The 16676-nt window shown below is 41.6% G+C and overlaps 2 protein-coding genes across 6 annotated transcripts; both read left to right on the plus strand.

The window, feature by feature from the left end:
• Positions 1-4528: 4528 nt before the first annotated feature.
• TIMCC (TIM double twin CX3C motif chaperone) lies at positions 4529-9055 on the plus strand. Of its 5 annotated transcripts, none has more exons than XM_088796104.1 (5): positions 4576-4721; positions 4812-5055; positions 5339-5516; positions 5617-5757; positions 7655-9055. In XM_088796104.1, the coding sequence occupies exons 4-5, from the start codon at positions 5623-5625 to the stop codon at positions 7841-7843; spliced, it is 324 nt and encodes a 107-aa protein (XP_088652230.1). In that variant the 5' UTR covers positions 4576-4721; positions 4812-5055; positions 5339-5516; positions 5617-5622; the 3' UTR covers positions 7844-9055. The 5 variants fall into 5 exon arrangements, with proteins under 5 accessions (XP_088652228.1, XP_088652230.1, XP_088652229.1 ...); XM_088796105.1 differs by having other exon boundaries at positions 4587-4721; positions 4812-5137; XM_088796103.1 differs by having other exon boundaries at positions 4584-4721; positions 4812-5516.
• Positions 9056-10173: 1118 nt separating this feature from the next.
• On the plus strand, positions 10174-16255 carry SNRPG (small nuclear ribonucleoprotein polypeptide G). The gene is made up of 4 exons (XM_019718668.3): positions 10174-10333; positions 13055-13077; positions 13752-13876; positions 16065-16255. Exons 1-4 carry the CDS (start codon positions 10302-10304, stop codon positions 16113-16115), a joined length of 231 nt encoding a protein of 76 aa, XP_019574227.1. The 5' UTR covers positions 10174-10301; the 3' UTR covers positions 16116-16255.
• The last annotated feature ends 421 nt before the right edge of the window (positions 16256-16676 follow it).

The following is a 16676-nucleotide window of genomic DNA, read 5'->3' on the forward strand; positions in this document are numbered from 1 at the left end:
AGCCTGGGCCTGCGTCACCACCCCTTAAAGATAGTTGATAACATAATACCCACCATATAGCTGTTTCTATTTTAGTAGATCTTTTTAAATACATTTAAGAAAATAATTATCTGTATTATTTTGAGAGTTTGTTTTGGTTGGTTTTAGGATTTTTAGGATTACCTCACAAAAGAGAAATTTAGAAACTGATTCAACCTCCTTTTCAACTGGGAAAACTGAGTCCAAGAGGAGGAAAGACCTGCCCAAGAGGGTAGGTTCTTCTTCATTTCAGACTGTCAGGAGGAAAAACTATGTGGAGAAGATGCTCAGGCATGCTAAGTACTTCCTGGTCTCAATCCTGAGGGGACTCTGGGGCCCACACGGGCCCACAGTGGACTGCTGGGTATCATGGGGAGAATCAGAAGAACTAGAGCTATTGCTGGAATTTTCAAGATGTTAAACGTTTAAAACAGAGATCTGGTTTATTGGGCCTTATTTATAGATTTCATTATTTTCTTAACACGAATAACCATCTAGAGAGTTTATAAATAACTTACATAATTGGGAGGGTCTAATTTGTCTGTCCTTGGTCCCAAGGAGACTCAGGGAGTTGACAATGCTGGCGTAAGCCACAATAAAGTCAGATCCATTCAGCTCTGCTGTGCACATTTGCATAGTTATACAGACCTCCTGGGATAAAAAACTGGCTCCATGTTTCCCTGATTTCCCTGGAGCTCACACCCAGAAGCTGGTGAAAAGCTGCCACTTGGTTATAATCTTTTGTGCAGTGACCCGTGCTGTCAGGATCTGTAGACGCACATGAAAACCATGGTGCCAAGCTTGGGAGGCACTCTGGCCCCTCTGTTCTCTCTCTACTCAAGCAAAGGTCTTGCCTAAGACCCTCACTCACCCACAGCAAACCCACAGATTGGAGTCAGGTGTTTATGTGGATTAAGAAACGACACTGTAGAGAAGCTTGGGAAGTGACAGATGGCTAGCGAGGCATGGAGGTGGGCACAGGCACTCACAGGGAGACCCCTGGCAGAGGGAGTGGTCTCTGACAGCACAGTGGAGAACAGTTGTGTTCAAACTTGAAGAATATGTAAACTGCTCTCGAGGAAAGGAAAGTTCCAGGCCTGAGACTGTTTTTGCAGACTTGTCTACTGGCGTATCCATAGAGAAAACACTTACATTTATAAGTTTGAAAAATCACTTCGGGCATCACTTAGTACCAATGTGATGGTGAACACAGATGTAAACATGGACCCTGAAACCACATGGGAAAATACAATATTAAAAATTTGTATAGAATGTACAAACTCTAAGAACACCCTTAGGCCCCCAGTAGTTCATGAACTCCAGTTGGAAGAACACTGGGGGTACTGAGTTTGTACTTGGACGGTTGTGATCCGAGAATCAAAATGGGTTTGCAAGGTTAAGAGAGCACTTCGACTCTGGTTTAAAAAAATTTGTCCTCCCACCCCAAGTAAGAGCAGGTTTGGGTTGATAAACAGCATAGGCGTAGTTAGGCCTCACCTTTGGATGCCTAGGCCTTGTGAGTTTTACGGGACTGCCCTCTCTGCTCCCACCCAGCCTGACCCCAAAACAGCTACTTCTATGTGTTCCCAGAAGTACCTGAAGAGTTCACCCTGCCCCTAGAATCAGGCATGTCCAATGACATCAAGCATAAGACATAAGTTTCCAGAAGCACCTCCGGGCTGCTTGGAGGAGCAGGCAGCAACTTTAACCCTGGTGCCTGGATTTCAAGGTGCAGAGGAGTGAGGGCCCCACTCTGAGCCTCACAAACTGAGTACTGGAGGCCAAGGCAGAGCCTGCCCCCAAGACCCATGCTGCAGCCTCCTGGAAAACTGATGCCTCACTTGAGATGTTCTCTAGTTGCCCAGCCCACCACTCAGAGCTTCTTAGGTAATTATGAATATTCATAGGCAGAGGTCTACTATCTTGGATAAGGCAAAGTACAATCAATTTGTTATTCACATAGTTATGTTCTATAAATTTGCCACTGCCACTGAATTAGTGAATAACGAACTGTTGTTCCTAGGCGGAAATACAGGGCTGTGAGCCTCTGAGCCTCTGGTCACAACATTTTTGTCAATGATCAACACATAATCTTTGGAGAATAAATGACCTATTTGTTGACCACTGAATATGTGCCAGTCCCAATCACATGGTTACTTCATTTACTCCTCAGAACAACCCAGAAAGGCACCGTTATGGGGGAAATGAAACAAAATAACCCAATGTCTTTGAATATGCTCGCTGAGAACCAATGTGGTGAATAGGGTAACTGGCACATACCAGGTACTCAGTAAATGTCACTTCTGTCCTCAATAGTCTCTAAGGAACAAAGAATACAATGCAATGCAAGACCTGCCCCTGTTGAAAGGCTTAAGCGCAGGTCACAAATCTCTCCTTAAGAGAAAAAGCTATTCCAATGTCTGTCCTTGATTTTTTCCATTTGCATTTCATTGATGTGCTCAGAAGAATCAAAGTGAAAAGTCTGCCAAAAACATCCCTGAAATAAAATAACTAAAAATTATAGGGCACCTTATAGTTCTTAACATGTTGGCACACACGTGTGTTTGTGCACACATATACAGTATATGGAGAGGTTAACAGCAGATTTTCATGATTAACTACTGTAAACAAGTTACCAGGTGTCTCTTCTACCGGAAGTACTTGGCATACTCCGGCAATCCCATCAGAACAGAAGTCAAAGCTCCAGGGTGCCCCAATCTGCTTTCCCAAAGTTACAGAGGAAAGATAATTCTGTTAAATCTTAGAGTGATTTACATGGGGAAGACAGCAGGAGAAGGGAGTAGGAGGGTGTTTTCTTCAAGTTGAAAGAGGCAAGACGGGGGAGGGGGGGAAAAAATCCCATTGTAGCAATCAGATTATCGGTCCCAAAGATAGTGACTCAGGGCAAGTCCTTGGCAAGCAGGCAATAAGCTAGGATGGACCCACACCCTGGAGAATCAGAATAGCATTCTGTGACCCAAGTGGGAAGGAATGCGTCTGCTCAGGAAGCCAGGTGAGGCGGGGCTGTCATTAAGGCAATCTGGCAGAGCTGTGATTACAGATGGACCAACCTGTCAGAATGAAATCCGAAATCCACACAGCCGGCTCCCTGACCTGTGTCTGAGCTTTTCTCGTGCTGCCCATGCTACTCCAACTAGTATATCTGGGCAGCGACATGACCTTAAGGCTTTGTGGTGAAAGCACCTGATAGTATAAATAATAATGATTTTAAAGTGTTGTTGTTGAGTGAGCTGCACTATTACATGAGCTAATCCATCCTCACTCTCTTGCTCATCAATTGTGATAGAATGTTCTGACTGGAGAGAATTTTTACATAACCAAGGGAGACATAATTATTAGACAAAACTTAGAAACTCCATGTAAACATTCAGAAGAAAACTATCACCCTTAGCATAGTGCTCCGTGTATCGTAGACACCCAATAAGTCTTTAATAAATCAATGCACAGGATAGTGAAATTGGGGTGGAAGATGGGGCATTCCAGATATAACTATTCCTGGAACACAGAAACAGCTCACTGTTGCTGGCACATAAATGTTCCATCCTCCATTAAATATCTGTAGCCTTTGCATTGCCTTTGGGGCTAATAATTTTTTATTAGAAATAAATGTATAAGCATACATCTACCAACAATCCAACAATTCCACTTTGAGATATTTACCCAAGAGTAATGGAAATCTATGACTTACTCAAGGACGTTCATAGTCACTGTTTTATTCATAATAGCTAATAACTGGAAAAGACCCAACTATCAACAGGGAAATGGAAAAACAAATTGTGGTACATCCACGCAATGGACTACCATTCTGCAACAGACAGGAATCAAAGATACAGCTGGATATGAAAAAGTCTTATGCTAGGTGAAAAAGTCAGACACAAAAAGAGTACACATACTGAATGATTATATATATATATATATATATATATATATATATATATATATAATTATATATTATAGATAGATGATAGATAGACAGACAGACAGACAGACAGACAGACAGACAGACAGACAGATAGATAGATAGATAGATAGATAGATAGATAGATAGAAATCGAGAAAGGGAAAATGTAATCTGTAATGACAGAAAGCAGATCAGTGATGGCCTGGGGTCAGAAGTGACGGAATAGGGGGAGAAAGGGCAGAAACTGGGGAAGGGAGGGTTTGTTAAAATTCATCAAGCTGTACACCTAAGATCTGGGCACTTTTCTGTATGTTAATTACACGTATTAAATACTATGTGTTAAGAATTTGAAGGAAGGGAGGGAAGAACGGAAGGCAGGCAGGAAGGCAGTCGCAGTGCGCGCACCGAAACCGTGCGGAGATCAGGTGAAGCAGCCGTCCGAGGCCCGAGGCGGCGCTGGCAAGGTGCACACAGCGGCCAAGGGAGGGGCGGGGACGGGGAGGGTGGGGGCTGGAGCGAGCCGGAGGCGGGAGGCGGGAGGCGGGAGGCGGCCGCCGGCGTGCAGTTGCTTCTCTCGGACGCCAGGCGGCGGCGTGGGCCGGGGAAAGAGCCGCCGCGTTGCCCCGGGAAGCTGCGACGAGGGGGCGGGCCGGTGCGCGGAGTCCATGTTGGCCCACGCGCGTCCGGGGTCGCTATGGCGGAGCTGCAACAGCTCCGGGTGCAGGAGGCGGTGGACTCCATGGTGAAGAGTCTAGAGAGAGAGAACATCCGGAAGATGCAGGTAGCGGTGCGGGGACCATCCGGGGGGAATTCGCTGCCCCTTCCCACAGCCACCGTGCTATGTCCCGCGCCGCTGTCCCCCTTCCCGCAGATCCCCGAACCGGACGTCCCTGGGGTTGCTGCGGCCACCTCGGAAGCAGGCCTTGCCCCGAGACAGAAAATCTGGAGCTTCGGCTGAGCGGATGAAATCTGTGCGCCCTCGCCATGCGCAAGGCCGTTTTCCACCCAGGCCAGCCCGAGGGGCGTAGGGGGGATCCCCGGACCACTGTTAGGAAGTCCCTGGTGTGAGGCATTGGCCTCCCCCACTTCCCCTTCTTGTGCGGCCCCTTCCGCAGGTGAGCAGCCCGAGGCCCAGAAAGAGCATGGCCAAGGTGAAAGACCGGAAAGGCGAAAGCGCTCCGCCTCCTCAATGGCCAGGTCTTGCCCGGTTATTCGCTCCACACAGCGCTGGTTTATATGCTGTTCTGCTTTGATCCCCTAAATATTTTGTGTCCTGCCTCCCTAACGAGATTGTGGGTTACCCTTGTAGTGTCCCTTAAGTCATTGATTAATGAATGGGTTGCCCCCTGGTGGAATATAGATTACTAGGTTGCTGACCTCTGAAACCCTGTGATATAGGCTCCTGGTTTTCAGAATTTGGCTTCATCTGACCCACCGCCAGCTTCCCCGTCCACCCGGCCTTCGAGGCAACAGGTGCCACTGAGCTAGCAGCAAGAAGGCCATGAAACACTGCGAGGCACTGAGGATAATTTTCCCATTCGTGGTCTTAAGGTCCTGATGTCTCTTCTAAGGAGAGGTGCAAATATAGACGCTCCTCCTAACCTCTGTTGCACTCCGTGGTCATCTCTGTCCCCGGGGGCTTTCCTACCTAACCTCTCCCTGCCCTCCCGCCCCAGGGCCTCATGTTCCGGTGCAGCGCCGGCTGCTGTGAGGACAGCCAGGCCACCATGCAGCAGGTACACCAGTGCATTGAGCGCTGCCACGCACCTCTGGCTCAAGCCCAGGCCCTGGTGACCAGCGAGTTGGAGAAGTTCCAGGTGAGGAATATCCCAGACAGAGGACTCTAGTCCTTGATGTTGCCCTTTTGCAGAAGATGACAAACATTTATTACAAAACTCTTGGCTTTAGTGCCTTGGTTCTTAACATTGTGACAATGCTATGATCAACCAACCTATACAGGGTTTGAAATTTTGGACACAGTTCTGAGTGCTGGAGTTCATGACCAAGAGCTTATGCTTTTTTTTTTTTGTCATAGACACCAAATATATATACTGTATAGTACAAAGCTTTCTAAAACATAGTAACTCATAGCAGAATCATCAGAAAGGTGGGATTGGCTAATCTTAAAAAGGTACAGATTAGAGCAAGATCCTACCATTATTTTGTGGACTTACCCCATCCAGCACTGCCCCTATTTACTACACCCAGAGGGCATATCTCTAAAGAGCAGTCATTTGTATGAAACATTATTATGCCTGCCTCCTAAGCCCCTCTAAGGTCACTAACAGCACCTCCCCCCTCCCCCAATCCCTCTGGAGTAAAGGGTAGCCACAACTTCATTCTACTCCCTTCCTCTAAATATACTTGTCTGGAACTTGGGGAAGTAGGGCCCACTTCTGAACCAAATTTTCAGAGCATAGGATTCTGTTCACAATGGAAAAATTAATGTGATAATATTTTTACATTCTGCTATATAAAATTCTTTTAAATTACTGACTATAAAATAACAACATCTCCAAGATCATGGAACTACCAAGGGTTTCTTTTGTTTATTTTGACACCTAATTTTATAAATAGGGTCTTTGGAATTTTGATTCTTGAATTGTATAACCTTTCTTTTTCCATTCACTTTTCAGTCCTCTCCAATCAGACTTACTCTTCCACTGTGCCAGAACTGTTATTGCCATTCCCCTCCATGGGGCTAAATCCAGTGGTCATTTCTCATTCTTCATCTTACTTAACCTGTCTGCATCACTGACACAGTGGGTCACTCTCTTCCTCCTTGAAACACTTTATTCAGTTGATCACCAGGACACCACACTCTCCTGGTTTTCCACCTTTTCTCCCTGCCATCCTTTCATGGACTCTCTTACTGGCTTTTCCCCACTCTAACCTCTGAACATTGGAGTGCCCAGGGCTGTCCTTGGACCTTTTCTCTTTTCTATCTAGTTCTCTAGTCTCATAGCTATAAATATCATCTATATGCTGACAACTCCTACATTCATATCTCTAGACCAACTTCACACCTGTCTCCAAATTCATATTTCTAACTGTTTCCTCAACATCTCATTTATTTATTTTGTTGGTCTCTCTCTCCTCACTGGAATATAAGTTCAATGAGGGCAAAAATTTTATGCTTTACTCGTTGCTGTATTCCCCAACATTAAGAAGAGTACCTGGCACATAGTAGATACTCAGTAAGTAGGTGGTGTATTGAGTGTTTTTCTGTAGTAAGGACAGACATTAAAGAATCAAGGTGTTTGTAAGTCTTTCTGTAATTGAGTAACTGGTTTCAAATTACTTCCTGGAAGCGGCTCCTATACAATCTATTGTCATTCACCTGCTTTCTAGTAATGCTTTGCCTGGGCCTGGTGCTACCCTCTGTTTCAATCAGGATAATCTTGGTTAATTACACTATAATGTCCCTTTAATTAATAAGATAATACATGTCAGGCCAACACACAGCAGGTTCTCGAATAACATCATTTTGTTATATCATTGGTGAGTTATCATAGGAACTTAACTGTTCTTTTTTATATCAATTAGCCTATGGTAAATTTGGTTTCCTTACATGTTGTTTCGCCACAGTTCCAAGAATCTGTTGACATTAAGTGAGGACTTACTGTATGTAACCCTGGGCCTGGAATATGATAAACACTTGGTAAATGAAGGCCAGCCTCTCAGCCTTCTCTACCCTCTTCCTTCTTGCCACAGGACCGCCTGGCCAGATGCACCATGCATTGCAACGACAAAGCCAAAGATTCAATAGATGCTGGGAGTAAAGAGCTTCAGGTGAAGCAGCAGCTGGAGAGTTGTGTGACCAAGTGTGTAGATGACCACATGAACCTCATTCCAACCATGACCAGGAAGATGAAGGAGTCTCTCTCATCCATTCAGAAATAGAAATCTTTGTCATTGGCCATCAGGGCTGAGGGCAGGAATCTATTTAAAAAGAAGAATGAGAATTGGTCTTTTAAGCAAAGTTTATGAGTGAAGAAATTAAGGATGACAGCAAGTTTAAGGCATATGTCACTTGCCTCTGGACACTGACTGGTTCCTTTATGTTTTAATCCTAGATAATGACATGGAAAAATTGGTGCTAAAATTTGAGTCAGAGAGTTTTTGAGAGTCTAAATTTTTTGTGGCAAACCTCAGGTACCAGGTACCAACAGGGTGACAGGTTTCTCTAATCTGCCAATGATCTGCTGGAGTGTGAGGAGAGGTGTTTCTGTTGCCAACCTCCTTTTAACCAGAAGCATCACCACACCATTTTCCATAAGCTGTAAAGCAAAGTCAGTGAGGTCACTAGGGAAAAAAAGGTTTCTGGGTCTTTTGTTTTGCTTGGTTTTGTCTTACAACAGCATGAAGTTGATTTAAGATGTGGAGCTGAGAGAGGTAGTTTAGATAAGAACTTTGAAAGGTTCCTTTCGATATCCATTTCTGGCCATCAGATGTGAATGTGCATTTCTTAAAATTCTCACACATTACATCTTTCAGCCTGGAGCTCTCCTAAAACATGAGCGGTGATGTCACACTGGGTATGGGAAGCAGACCTTCCCTCTCACTGGCTGCCATGATGGGCCCTGAGGCTGTCTGCAGCAGAGTGACAGGACCATCTTGCAGTGACACTCCCTTGAAGAGAAAGGATTTTGATTGTGCTATATATCAGTACTCAGGAATGAACAGTGAAAGGAACTGTTGGCTGCTTAATAGAGTTATGAAGTACGGGATTTGGAAAAACTTGGTTTTCAGGAATGAAACCTATATCCAGTGTTGCTTACTTAGCCCCCTGAAATAATATAGCCCTACTGAGACAATCCCTTGGCAACAGGAAGGTCAAAGAAGAAAAACTAAGCAACTCGGGTGAGCTGTGGCTCCTTTAGAGCAAAAGAGGGGCAGCCCCCCATTACCAAATACCGGTTTTGCCTGGGGCCTTTGCAACATGCAGTGTTCCTGCTCCAGCTCTGGCACCTTACTGTTTTGATAAGGACCTTGTCTTTTTACCAGCTTATTACTTGAAATGATGATATAGCCTGTCTGCTGTTTCAGGACTGGGATATATTTTCCTAGTGGTCTGGTTTTTAAAAATAAATAAGTTTTAATTTTTTTCCTCTATGACTGTGTTTCTTTCCTTATATCTGGGTAGTGTATATATAAATTTCTAAGGATGCTTTTCTTTGTAATGTGTGAAATAAGTTTCGTAAGAGGTTCAGAAGAGTGAAATTTATATGGTTTGGATGCAAGATCTGTTCATTGTATTATAAATGGGAAAACCTTTAAGGGCTGGCTAGGGCATTATTGAAGTCCGTTCATGTAAAAAGATAGAGAACTGTCCATAAGGCTGCAAAGAATTCAGTATCTAGGTCAGGTTTCTAGCTTCAACTAAACACTAGCAGCAAGAGGTGGAAAAGATCAGTTATGACCCCTTGAGAGAATACACAATATCTGGAATTTTGAGTACCAAGAGAGTACAAAATACATGAGTTCAACTAAGTCTTTACTATCATTGGTATGTAAATAGAGCCATTCCTGAACATTAGCAATGAACTAAATTTTGGAGAACCACCCCTTACTTAGAATCATCAAAGCTTTTCTATTTTGGCCCAAGTCTTCTATAATCTGTATTGTAATGGATTCATAAATGTGGATGCTTCTATTTTGGGGAAATTAACTGAGAACAAGTCAGGGACCACTTTTTACACTTAGGCTCTTGACTTGAAAATCCATACCTCGTATTAGAGATCGTTTTTGTGCTGTACTTCACGTTTTGTGTATGGGGTCAGAGTACATTAGGTGGGGTTCTCGAGGCAGTGTTACAGGAATTGCAAGACCATCCGTCAGGAATACACTTCGGGGCTCTAGATTCAAATTCGTGGAAACAGGCCCGGTGCAGAGGTCACTAATTGAGATGTTAATGAACCCTAGGCTTAGCATAACATGCTGTGGGAATACATTCCAAAGAAATATCGGGGGCCCACTCATCCAGAGCTTATTTTCATTTGGTATATATGAAGGTAAACGATGCGCTCCACTAACATTAAGGATGGACCGGCGTCGCCCAGAAGATAGACTCGAGGGATTTATCTCAACTTTACAGACAAGGAAACGGAATTAAGAAGGACGCCTCGAGCGCCCACCCTCCGTCCAGGCCAATCGCTGGCGACGCAACCGGAAGCTTGGGGCTGATGGACACTTCCAGGCTTCCCCTAAGTATCGCGAGTTGAAATGTGAAAGGGGCCGACAACCCATTGGTTAACGGTGTCAGTGGCGTCAGACGCGAAACCCTGGGTTTGCCGCGGGAGCGCGAGGAAGGCCGCGAATTCCGTTTGGAGGCTTCTTTTGAGCTCGCTGAGTAGGCACCATGAGCAAAGCTCATCCTCCCGAGTTGAAAAAGTAAGTATGTGCGAGGGCTGCACGCAATTGGCAGCTTCTTTGTGTGCGTCGAGTTCTCAGCTCCCCTAGGTTCCCCTCCATTTTCCGACAGTGCCAGGCGTGCGTATTCCGGTCGGAGGCCCGGGAGAGCCTAGCCAGGGTCCCGCGCTGCCGAGCTTGAAGCCGGCGCAGACGTTGCCTTGCTACTTGGTTGGCATGGTTACTGAAGGCCTCGAAGGCGCCCCAATTCTGCCGACTTGCCTTGGCCGGAGCTCCCAGCCCCACGTCTCCCCCACGCTCTCATTTCTAGATCTCGAATGCCATCCTTTGTTGACCATCTTAAATAGCGTCTTGTTCTAGATCCGGTGACTGGAGGGTAATTCTATAAGGTACTAAGGGTGAAATGGAAGTATTTGATAGTATATGAGGAATCGAAAGCCACCTTAACCTTAAGAGTGTGTTTGTAGCTGTTTCTTTGAACTTTAACTTAGAAATCCCATTCCTTTTTCTTGCTTTCTTGTACTTAAGTTAAACTTGAATGTCATGTGGTATCTTGCTCAGTTAACACAGATATGTGACAATATTCATTTTTTTATAATCAAAGAAGGCTAGGTTGTTGTTTTTTCCCTGCACCCAGTAAAATCAACTCGAAGTAGGATATTTCTACTTTAGATAGGACCCAATATGTTCCATGTCTCAGTACGGACTTCTCTATCTTGTTTATACCATGTAATGCTGGAATTTTGCGTGCAGTAGTTGGCTAGCACAAAAGATGCAAAATGTCCGGGAATCAATTTGTGAGGCAACCATCTGGTCAGCCTTGCCTACAGATAATTTCTTACCAGCCCTATAAAGAAGTCAGATTTTAAGGAAAAGTTCATATTTAATAATTTTGCATTTAAGTACACATTTGTATCAAAGTCATCTCTTGTGCAAAAAGTCCATGTATATTTTAGTTTGATCTGTTAAAGACTTAATTATTAAATCATCAGCTTAACATTAAGAAAAATAGAAATTATTGTCATGAAAATGCTTATCTAAAAGAAAATGCTTATTTTTTTATTGGTGAGCCCGTAAAATCTTGTAAGTATTCTCTGGATTCCTCAGGAACTGGTGGAATGATAATTATTGTCTAATAAAGGACCATTCTCTACTTGTAATCTTAGATTTCATTTTTTATTCATAACATATTTGAGAATTTCAGCAGATGAAACTAATTTTATTTTAACACCTTTCTCTTCTCATCTCTAGATTTCATGGATTTTAAGAAATTCTGTTACATCTGCCACCAAAATGACTTTCAAATTAATACCATCTTCTTTTACTTTTATACCCTCCTCCTGGTTTAGCATCACTCAGTGGTTCTTAACTGGGGGGGAGGGGGGAGAGGGAGTCTGGTTCTACCAGCATCTAGTGGGTAGAGGCCAGGGATGCTGCTAAAGCCTTCTACAATGCACGGGACATCTCTCAACAACAAAAAATTATTTGGCCCCAAATGTCAGTATGTTGAGGTTGATATACCCTGGCCTAACCAAATTCTCCCTCCCACCACTTAAAAATTGCTTCCATGGTAGTCTGGCCAATGACTGAGTGCTTTAATAACTTGTTGCTGTCTGCATAATAAAGTCCAGACTTCTTAATCCAGCATTCAAACTTCTCCATCTGAAATCCATGTACCAAATTGTACACACACTAATATTTGAATGTCTTGTTCTCCAGCCAATGGATCCATTTGTGTTTGCTCAAACTTTCTCACCTGCTGTGTGACTTGGGATAATTTACTTAACTTTTCTGAGTCTCACTTTGCCATCTATAAAATTATGGTAATACTCATATATCTTACAAAGTTGTCATAAGGATTAAATAAGCTCATGTTTGTTATATTTGCTATGCTTTATATAATATATTGTATTAAAATACATCATTTTATACATCATACTATATATTTTTATTTGTTAATGTACTTTGTCACACGTTCTGTCAGGCCCTGTGTCTTACTTATCTTTGCATTCTCCCATACTACCCAATACATTAAAATTGAATGAAATTTCCTATTTGCTAGCCTATAACTGGAAGAGGTGAAAACTGGTTTGACTACACAGCCTAGTATTTTCATACTACCCTGCTGAGATCAGATTTTCTTGTTTAATTCAAATTGTTTAAAGCTTCAAATATGCATTTATTTTGCTAAAATAAACTTAATGTGTTGAAGAATAATGCTTAATATTAAAATACTACTTATTGTCTCAAATATAAAATAAAATAGCAATTGGATTGAATATGGTTTGACTGTAACCGTTTTGGTTTCTTCACAACTTTGTTTTTGGAAATAACCAAAATATAATCAAATTTTTGTTTTTCTGTTATGGCTATAAAATCCAACCATTGAAAATTAGGTCAGTATTGAACAACAAGAATGTTTTTATAATTCACATCAGTATGATGACTCAGTTTAATGTACATTAATATAAACCCATTCTTTTTTATTAGTTATCTTGCCCCTCCCCAAAATACATTGCTTTGTATAAGTACTAACTGTGAGGTGGGCCATTATTCCCTCATCCTTTATAGCAGTACAAGATTTTTACTATTTTAGATTTCATTATTCCTATTGTGTAAATTTTAGCCGATTATATTGACTAGCAAATTATTATATAATTGATTGTATACCTACTTTTGTGCTTATTTATGCTTAAATTTTTAAAATCGGTTATAAAATCTTTATCCCTTTTGCTTTTTCAGATTTATGGACAAGAAGTTATCGTGTAAGTTTTATTCTTGTTTCTTTTTAATTACTCAGTTGCTTTTTACGTGTGTCTTGGCAGCGTATACTGTTTGGAGCAACTTTACAAAAATTCACACAGAGTCCCTAATTCTCATTCATTAAGCAGGTTTATCAGAACCCTGTATAGACAGTCTTATTTACCTAATTTCTGGTGTTTAATAAATTTCACAGTACTTCAGACTTTTCATTTCATATAAACCCTCTCTCACTGTCACAAAATTAACAGGATTTTCCTATTTTGTGATACTTGAAATTTTATCAACCTTTTTCCTTTAAGCAAAGGACTTATAAGGACTAAAAATCTAGCCCATATATTACTTTTATGTATATAGGGGTTAAGACTGTGGCTTTAGTGGTAAGCACCCTTCAGTTTGAATCCCAGCTCTGCCACACAGTGGCTGTATAACCTTGAATCAGTTACTTAAAAACTCTGTACTTCAATTCCCTCATAAAAAAGCTAGGATAATTCTACTTTATTGGATTCTTGTAAGTTTAAATGTGGAAGTAAGTGTAAAATGTTTAGCCTGCGCTTGGCATATAATATGGAGAGTAGATTATACGTCTCATATGCCTGGATTTTACCCACCTGATTTTTAATGAATGCTTGATAGTTAATGGCCAGTTTTATTAAAACTTCTTTTTCCCTTTTTATAGTGAAATTAAATGGTGGCAGACATGTCCAAGGAATATTACGGGGATTTGATCCCTTTATGAATCTTGTCATAGATGAATGTGTGGAGATGGCAACTAGTGGGCAACAGAACAATATTGGAATGGTGGTAAGTAAAGATGTAAGATTTCTCTTAATTAGAGAGTTAGTTTTTCATTTGGAATAAGCATTAACTTCCCTTCTATCAAAGTCTTGGATTAAACTGAAGTTAGGCAAATTATAAGCAAGATTAGAATTCTATCTCCCTTTGAGTTTAACCTTTGGCAATCATTTAACTGTGGTAATATCCCAGTTACCTATAGGTTAGATCTGAATCTTACATAGAACTCTCTCAGGTCCTTTGGCTTGAAATAGCTGTTGGAAATCATTTTTGAGCTTTATTATGTAATACAGGCCCATAGTCACTCTTTGTTAGAGCGCTAGTTCTCCATCTTAGTTGCATCCTCAAATTAGTCTGGGATGTAGCATAGAGGTTTTTAAGTTCCCCGGGTGATTCTAATATAAGGCAAAGATCAACTACTAGCCTAGAGCATTTATAATCACCTGAAGAGTTTTGCAAAAACAACTTCCTAGATTCTACCCCAAAGCAATTGAAATTATCTCTAGTGGTGCTTTTTCTTGTTAAAAGATCTTGAGGGATTTTAATGGGTAGTGAAAATTAAGAACATACTTATGAATTCTCAGATGATCTTGTAAAAATGCAGATCCTAATTCTATAGGTGTGGGGCAGAACCTGAGATTTTGCATTTCTATCAAGTGCCCATTTGATGTAGATCTGTCAGTCCACAGATCACACTTTTTATTTTTAATTGTATACATAATTAACCTAGATTTCTGATTAGTAGTGTGGGGACAGAGTCCCAGAGAGCAGTTTCCAGGCTCTCGGTCTCACGTGGAAAGGTGCTGGCTCGGGTAGTAGATGGCGGTCAGCTGTGACTAATTGACCATCAGCTGTAACCAGTTAGCCAATTAGCCACTGATATAACTGCCCCGGCTGCACTGGTTGGAGAGTCAAGTTGAGAATTAGTCGATTGGTTGGCAGGCAGAGAAGTGGATGGCAGGTTGCAGGTCATGTGGCTCCAGCCGCCAGTGAGCCTATAGTGGTATGACTCCCCTACCTATGGTTCTTTGGGTGTTCCTTTTTGGCCTAGCCATATCCTACGTTATGTGGGGAGCGGGAGCTGAGACCCCGCAGGCCGCCTTGCGTGACAAATGGCTCAGCGAGCCGGGTCTCCCACATGACAAATGGCGCAGCAAGTAGGGTCTCCCACACAACAGTAGTCAAGGTAAAAGTTGCAGAGGGATGGTCATGATAACAGCCATTCACATTAGAAGAAAACAAATACTGAGTTCTTAATTATAGGAGCAGACATTTCTGCATTCATTAGGCCATAATAGTATGACTACTAAAGAAGTTTTTGATGTTTGTCAACAAGACCCAGACTTTGAATCTCTCTTTACCCAGCACAGGACAATATACTCAGTAAGTGGCAAGTCCAAGTTTCTTGGGAAAGGTGACTCAAAAAGGACAACATAGGGGGCCGGCCTGGTGGCTCAGATGGTTGGAGCGCCATGCTCCTAACACCAAGGTCGCCAACTAGACTGAGAAACAATGGCTTGAACCAGAGCTGGGGGGAGGCCGAAAAGGGGGGAAAAAGAAAAAAAGGACAATTTAGCTTTAGCAAATAACAGAGCATAAAGACCTCTAAGAAGTAGTAAGAGTTCCTAATTGTTAGCCTTGATTTTCTTGCCAATTTTTTTTTAAGTTTGAGCAGTAGATAGGTGTAACTTTTTTTTTTAATCACTCATTTCAAGATTTGTATTATTGCTTATTTCAAATGTATTTCCATTACTGCATTTTGAAAAGCAAATCCATGATCAGAGTCAGAAAAACAGCTTATAGTCTTTAGATATATGACTCCCCATCCCAACCCTCCCCCCCCAAGTTTCATGTAAAGGGACCTTTTTCAGTACATTCTCCTTGAGCTTCTGTGGAAAATGAATAAAACTATAGAGAAATCATTAGCAGCCTGTTTCTTATAAAAAATAGTTTTCAGATACACTTAGATTTCTTTTTACAAATTATGAAGTCTTTGTTCTAATAGAGGGTAGATTAGGTTTTTAGTTCATACAGCAACAGATTTGCCAAAGGATTCAAGAAGGACTTGACATCTTTAAAAAAAAGCCTCACAAACTGACATTTAATAATGAAAAACTATTAATGATGTGAAAATTCTTCAATCATGATTACTATGTCTGTTAAATAAATTTGTTCTTTTCAAATTTACTTTTTTTAGGTAATTCGAGGAAATAGTATCATCATGTTAGAAGCCTTGGAACGAGTATAAAGAATGGCTTTGTTCACCAGAGAAATTGTTTCCCCATGTCCCATCGCCATAGCTGCTGTTTTACTACAATATAGAAATTGGATCTAGTAGGTTTTTATGTTGAACATTTTGGTTCAATAAACTTTTGTAATAATCAAAAATGCTTTTCTCGGATGTTCTAAACTTAGAAAATAGAATACTAGCTCTAATTTTGTCTTACCTGAACTGTTCCTGGTTAACACTGATTTTGAAATATTAACTAGAATTTTCAAAATTCATAGTAACTTTGATATATTCTGACTTTCCAAGTACATCTACATTCCAAGTGTACTACAGCAGAAGTAAAACAGGAGGTAATGATGTGGTTGCTTATTTTGAACATAAGGGGGGAAAATTTTTTGAATACAAGAGTAGACATGGAATTCCAGAGAAAAACATTCCAGTGTATTGTTCATTATGGAGTATAGAGCAGTGATGATGCTGCCCATAGTACAGTCCTCTAGTTCCTGAATTTTAGAGCACGCAAACTGATGAAAGATACATTACAGGTAGTTGTGTCATAAACCTAATCTTAAGAAACCT

Source organism: Rhinolophus sinicus, chromosome 2, assembly GCF_057876585.1.
Source record: "Rhinolophus sinicus isolate RSI-liver-muscle chromosome 2, RSI-T2T, whole genome shotgun sequence".
Lineage (NCBI taxonomy): Eukaryota > Metazoa > Chordata > Mammalia > Chiroptera > Rhinolophidae > Rhinolophus > Rhinolophus sinicus.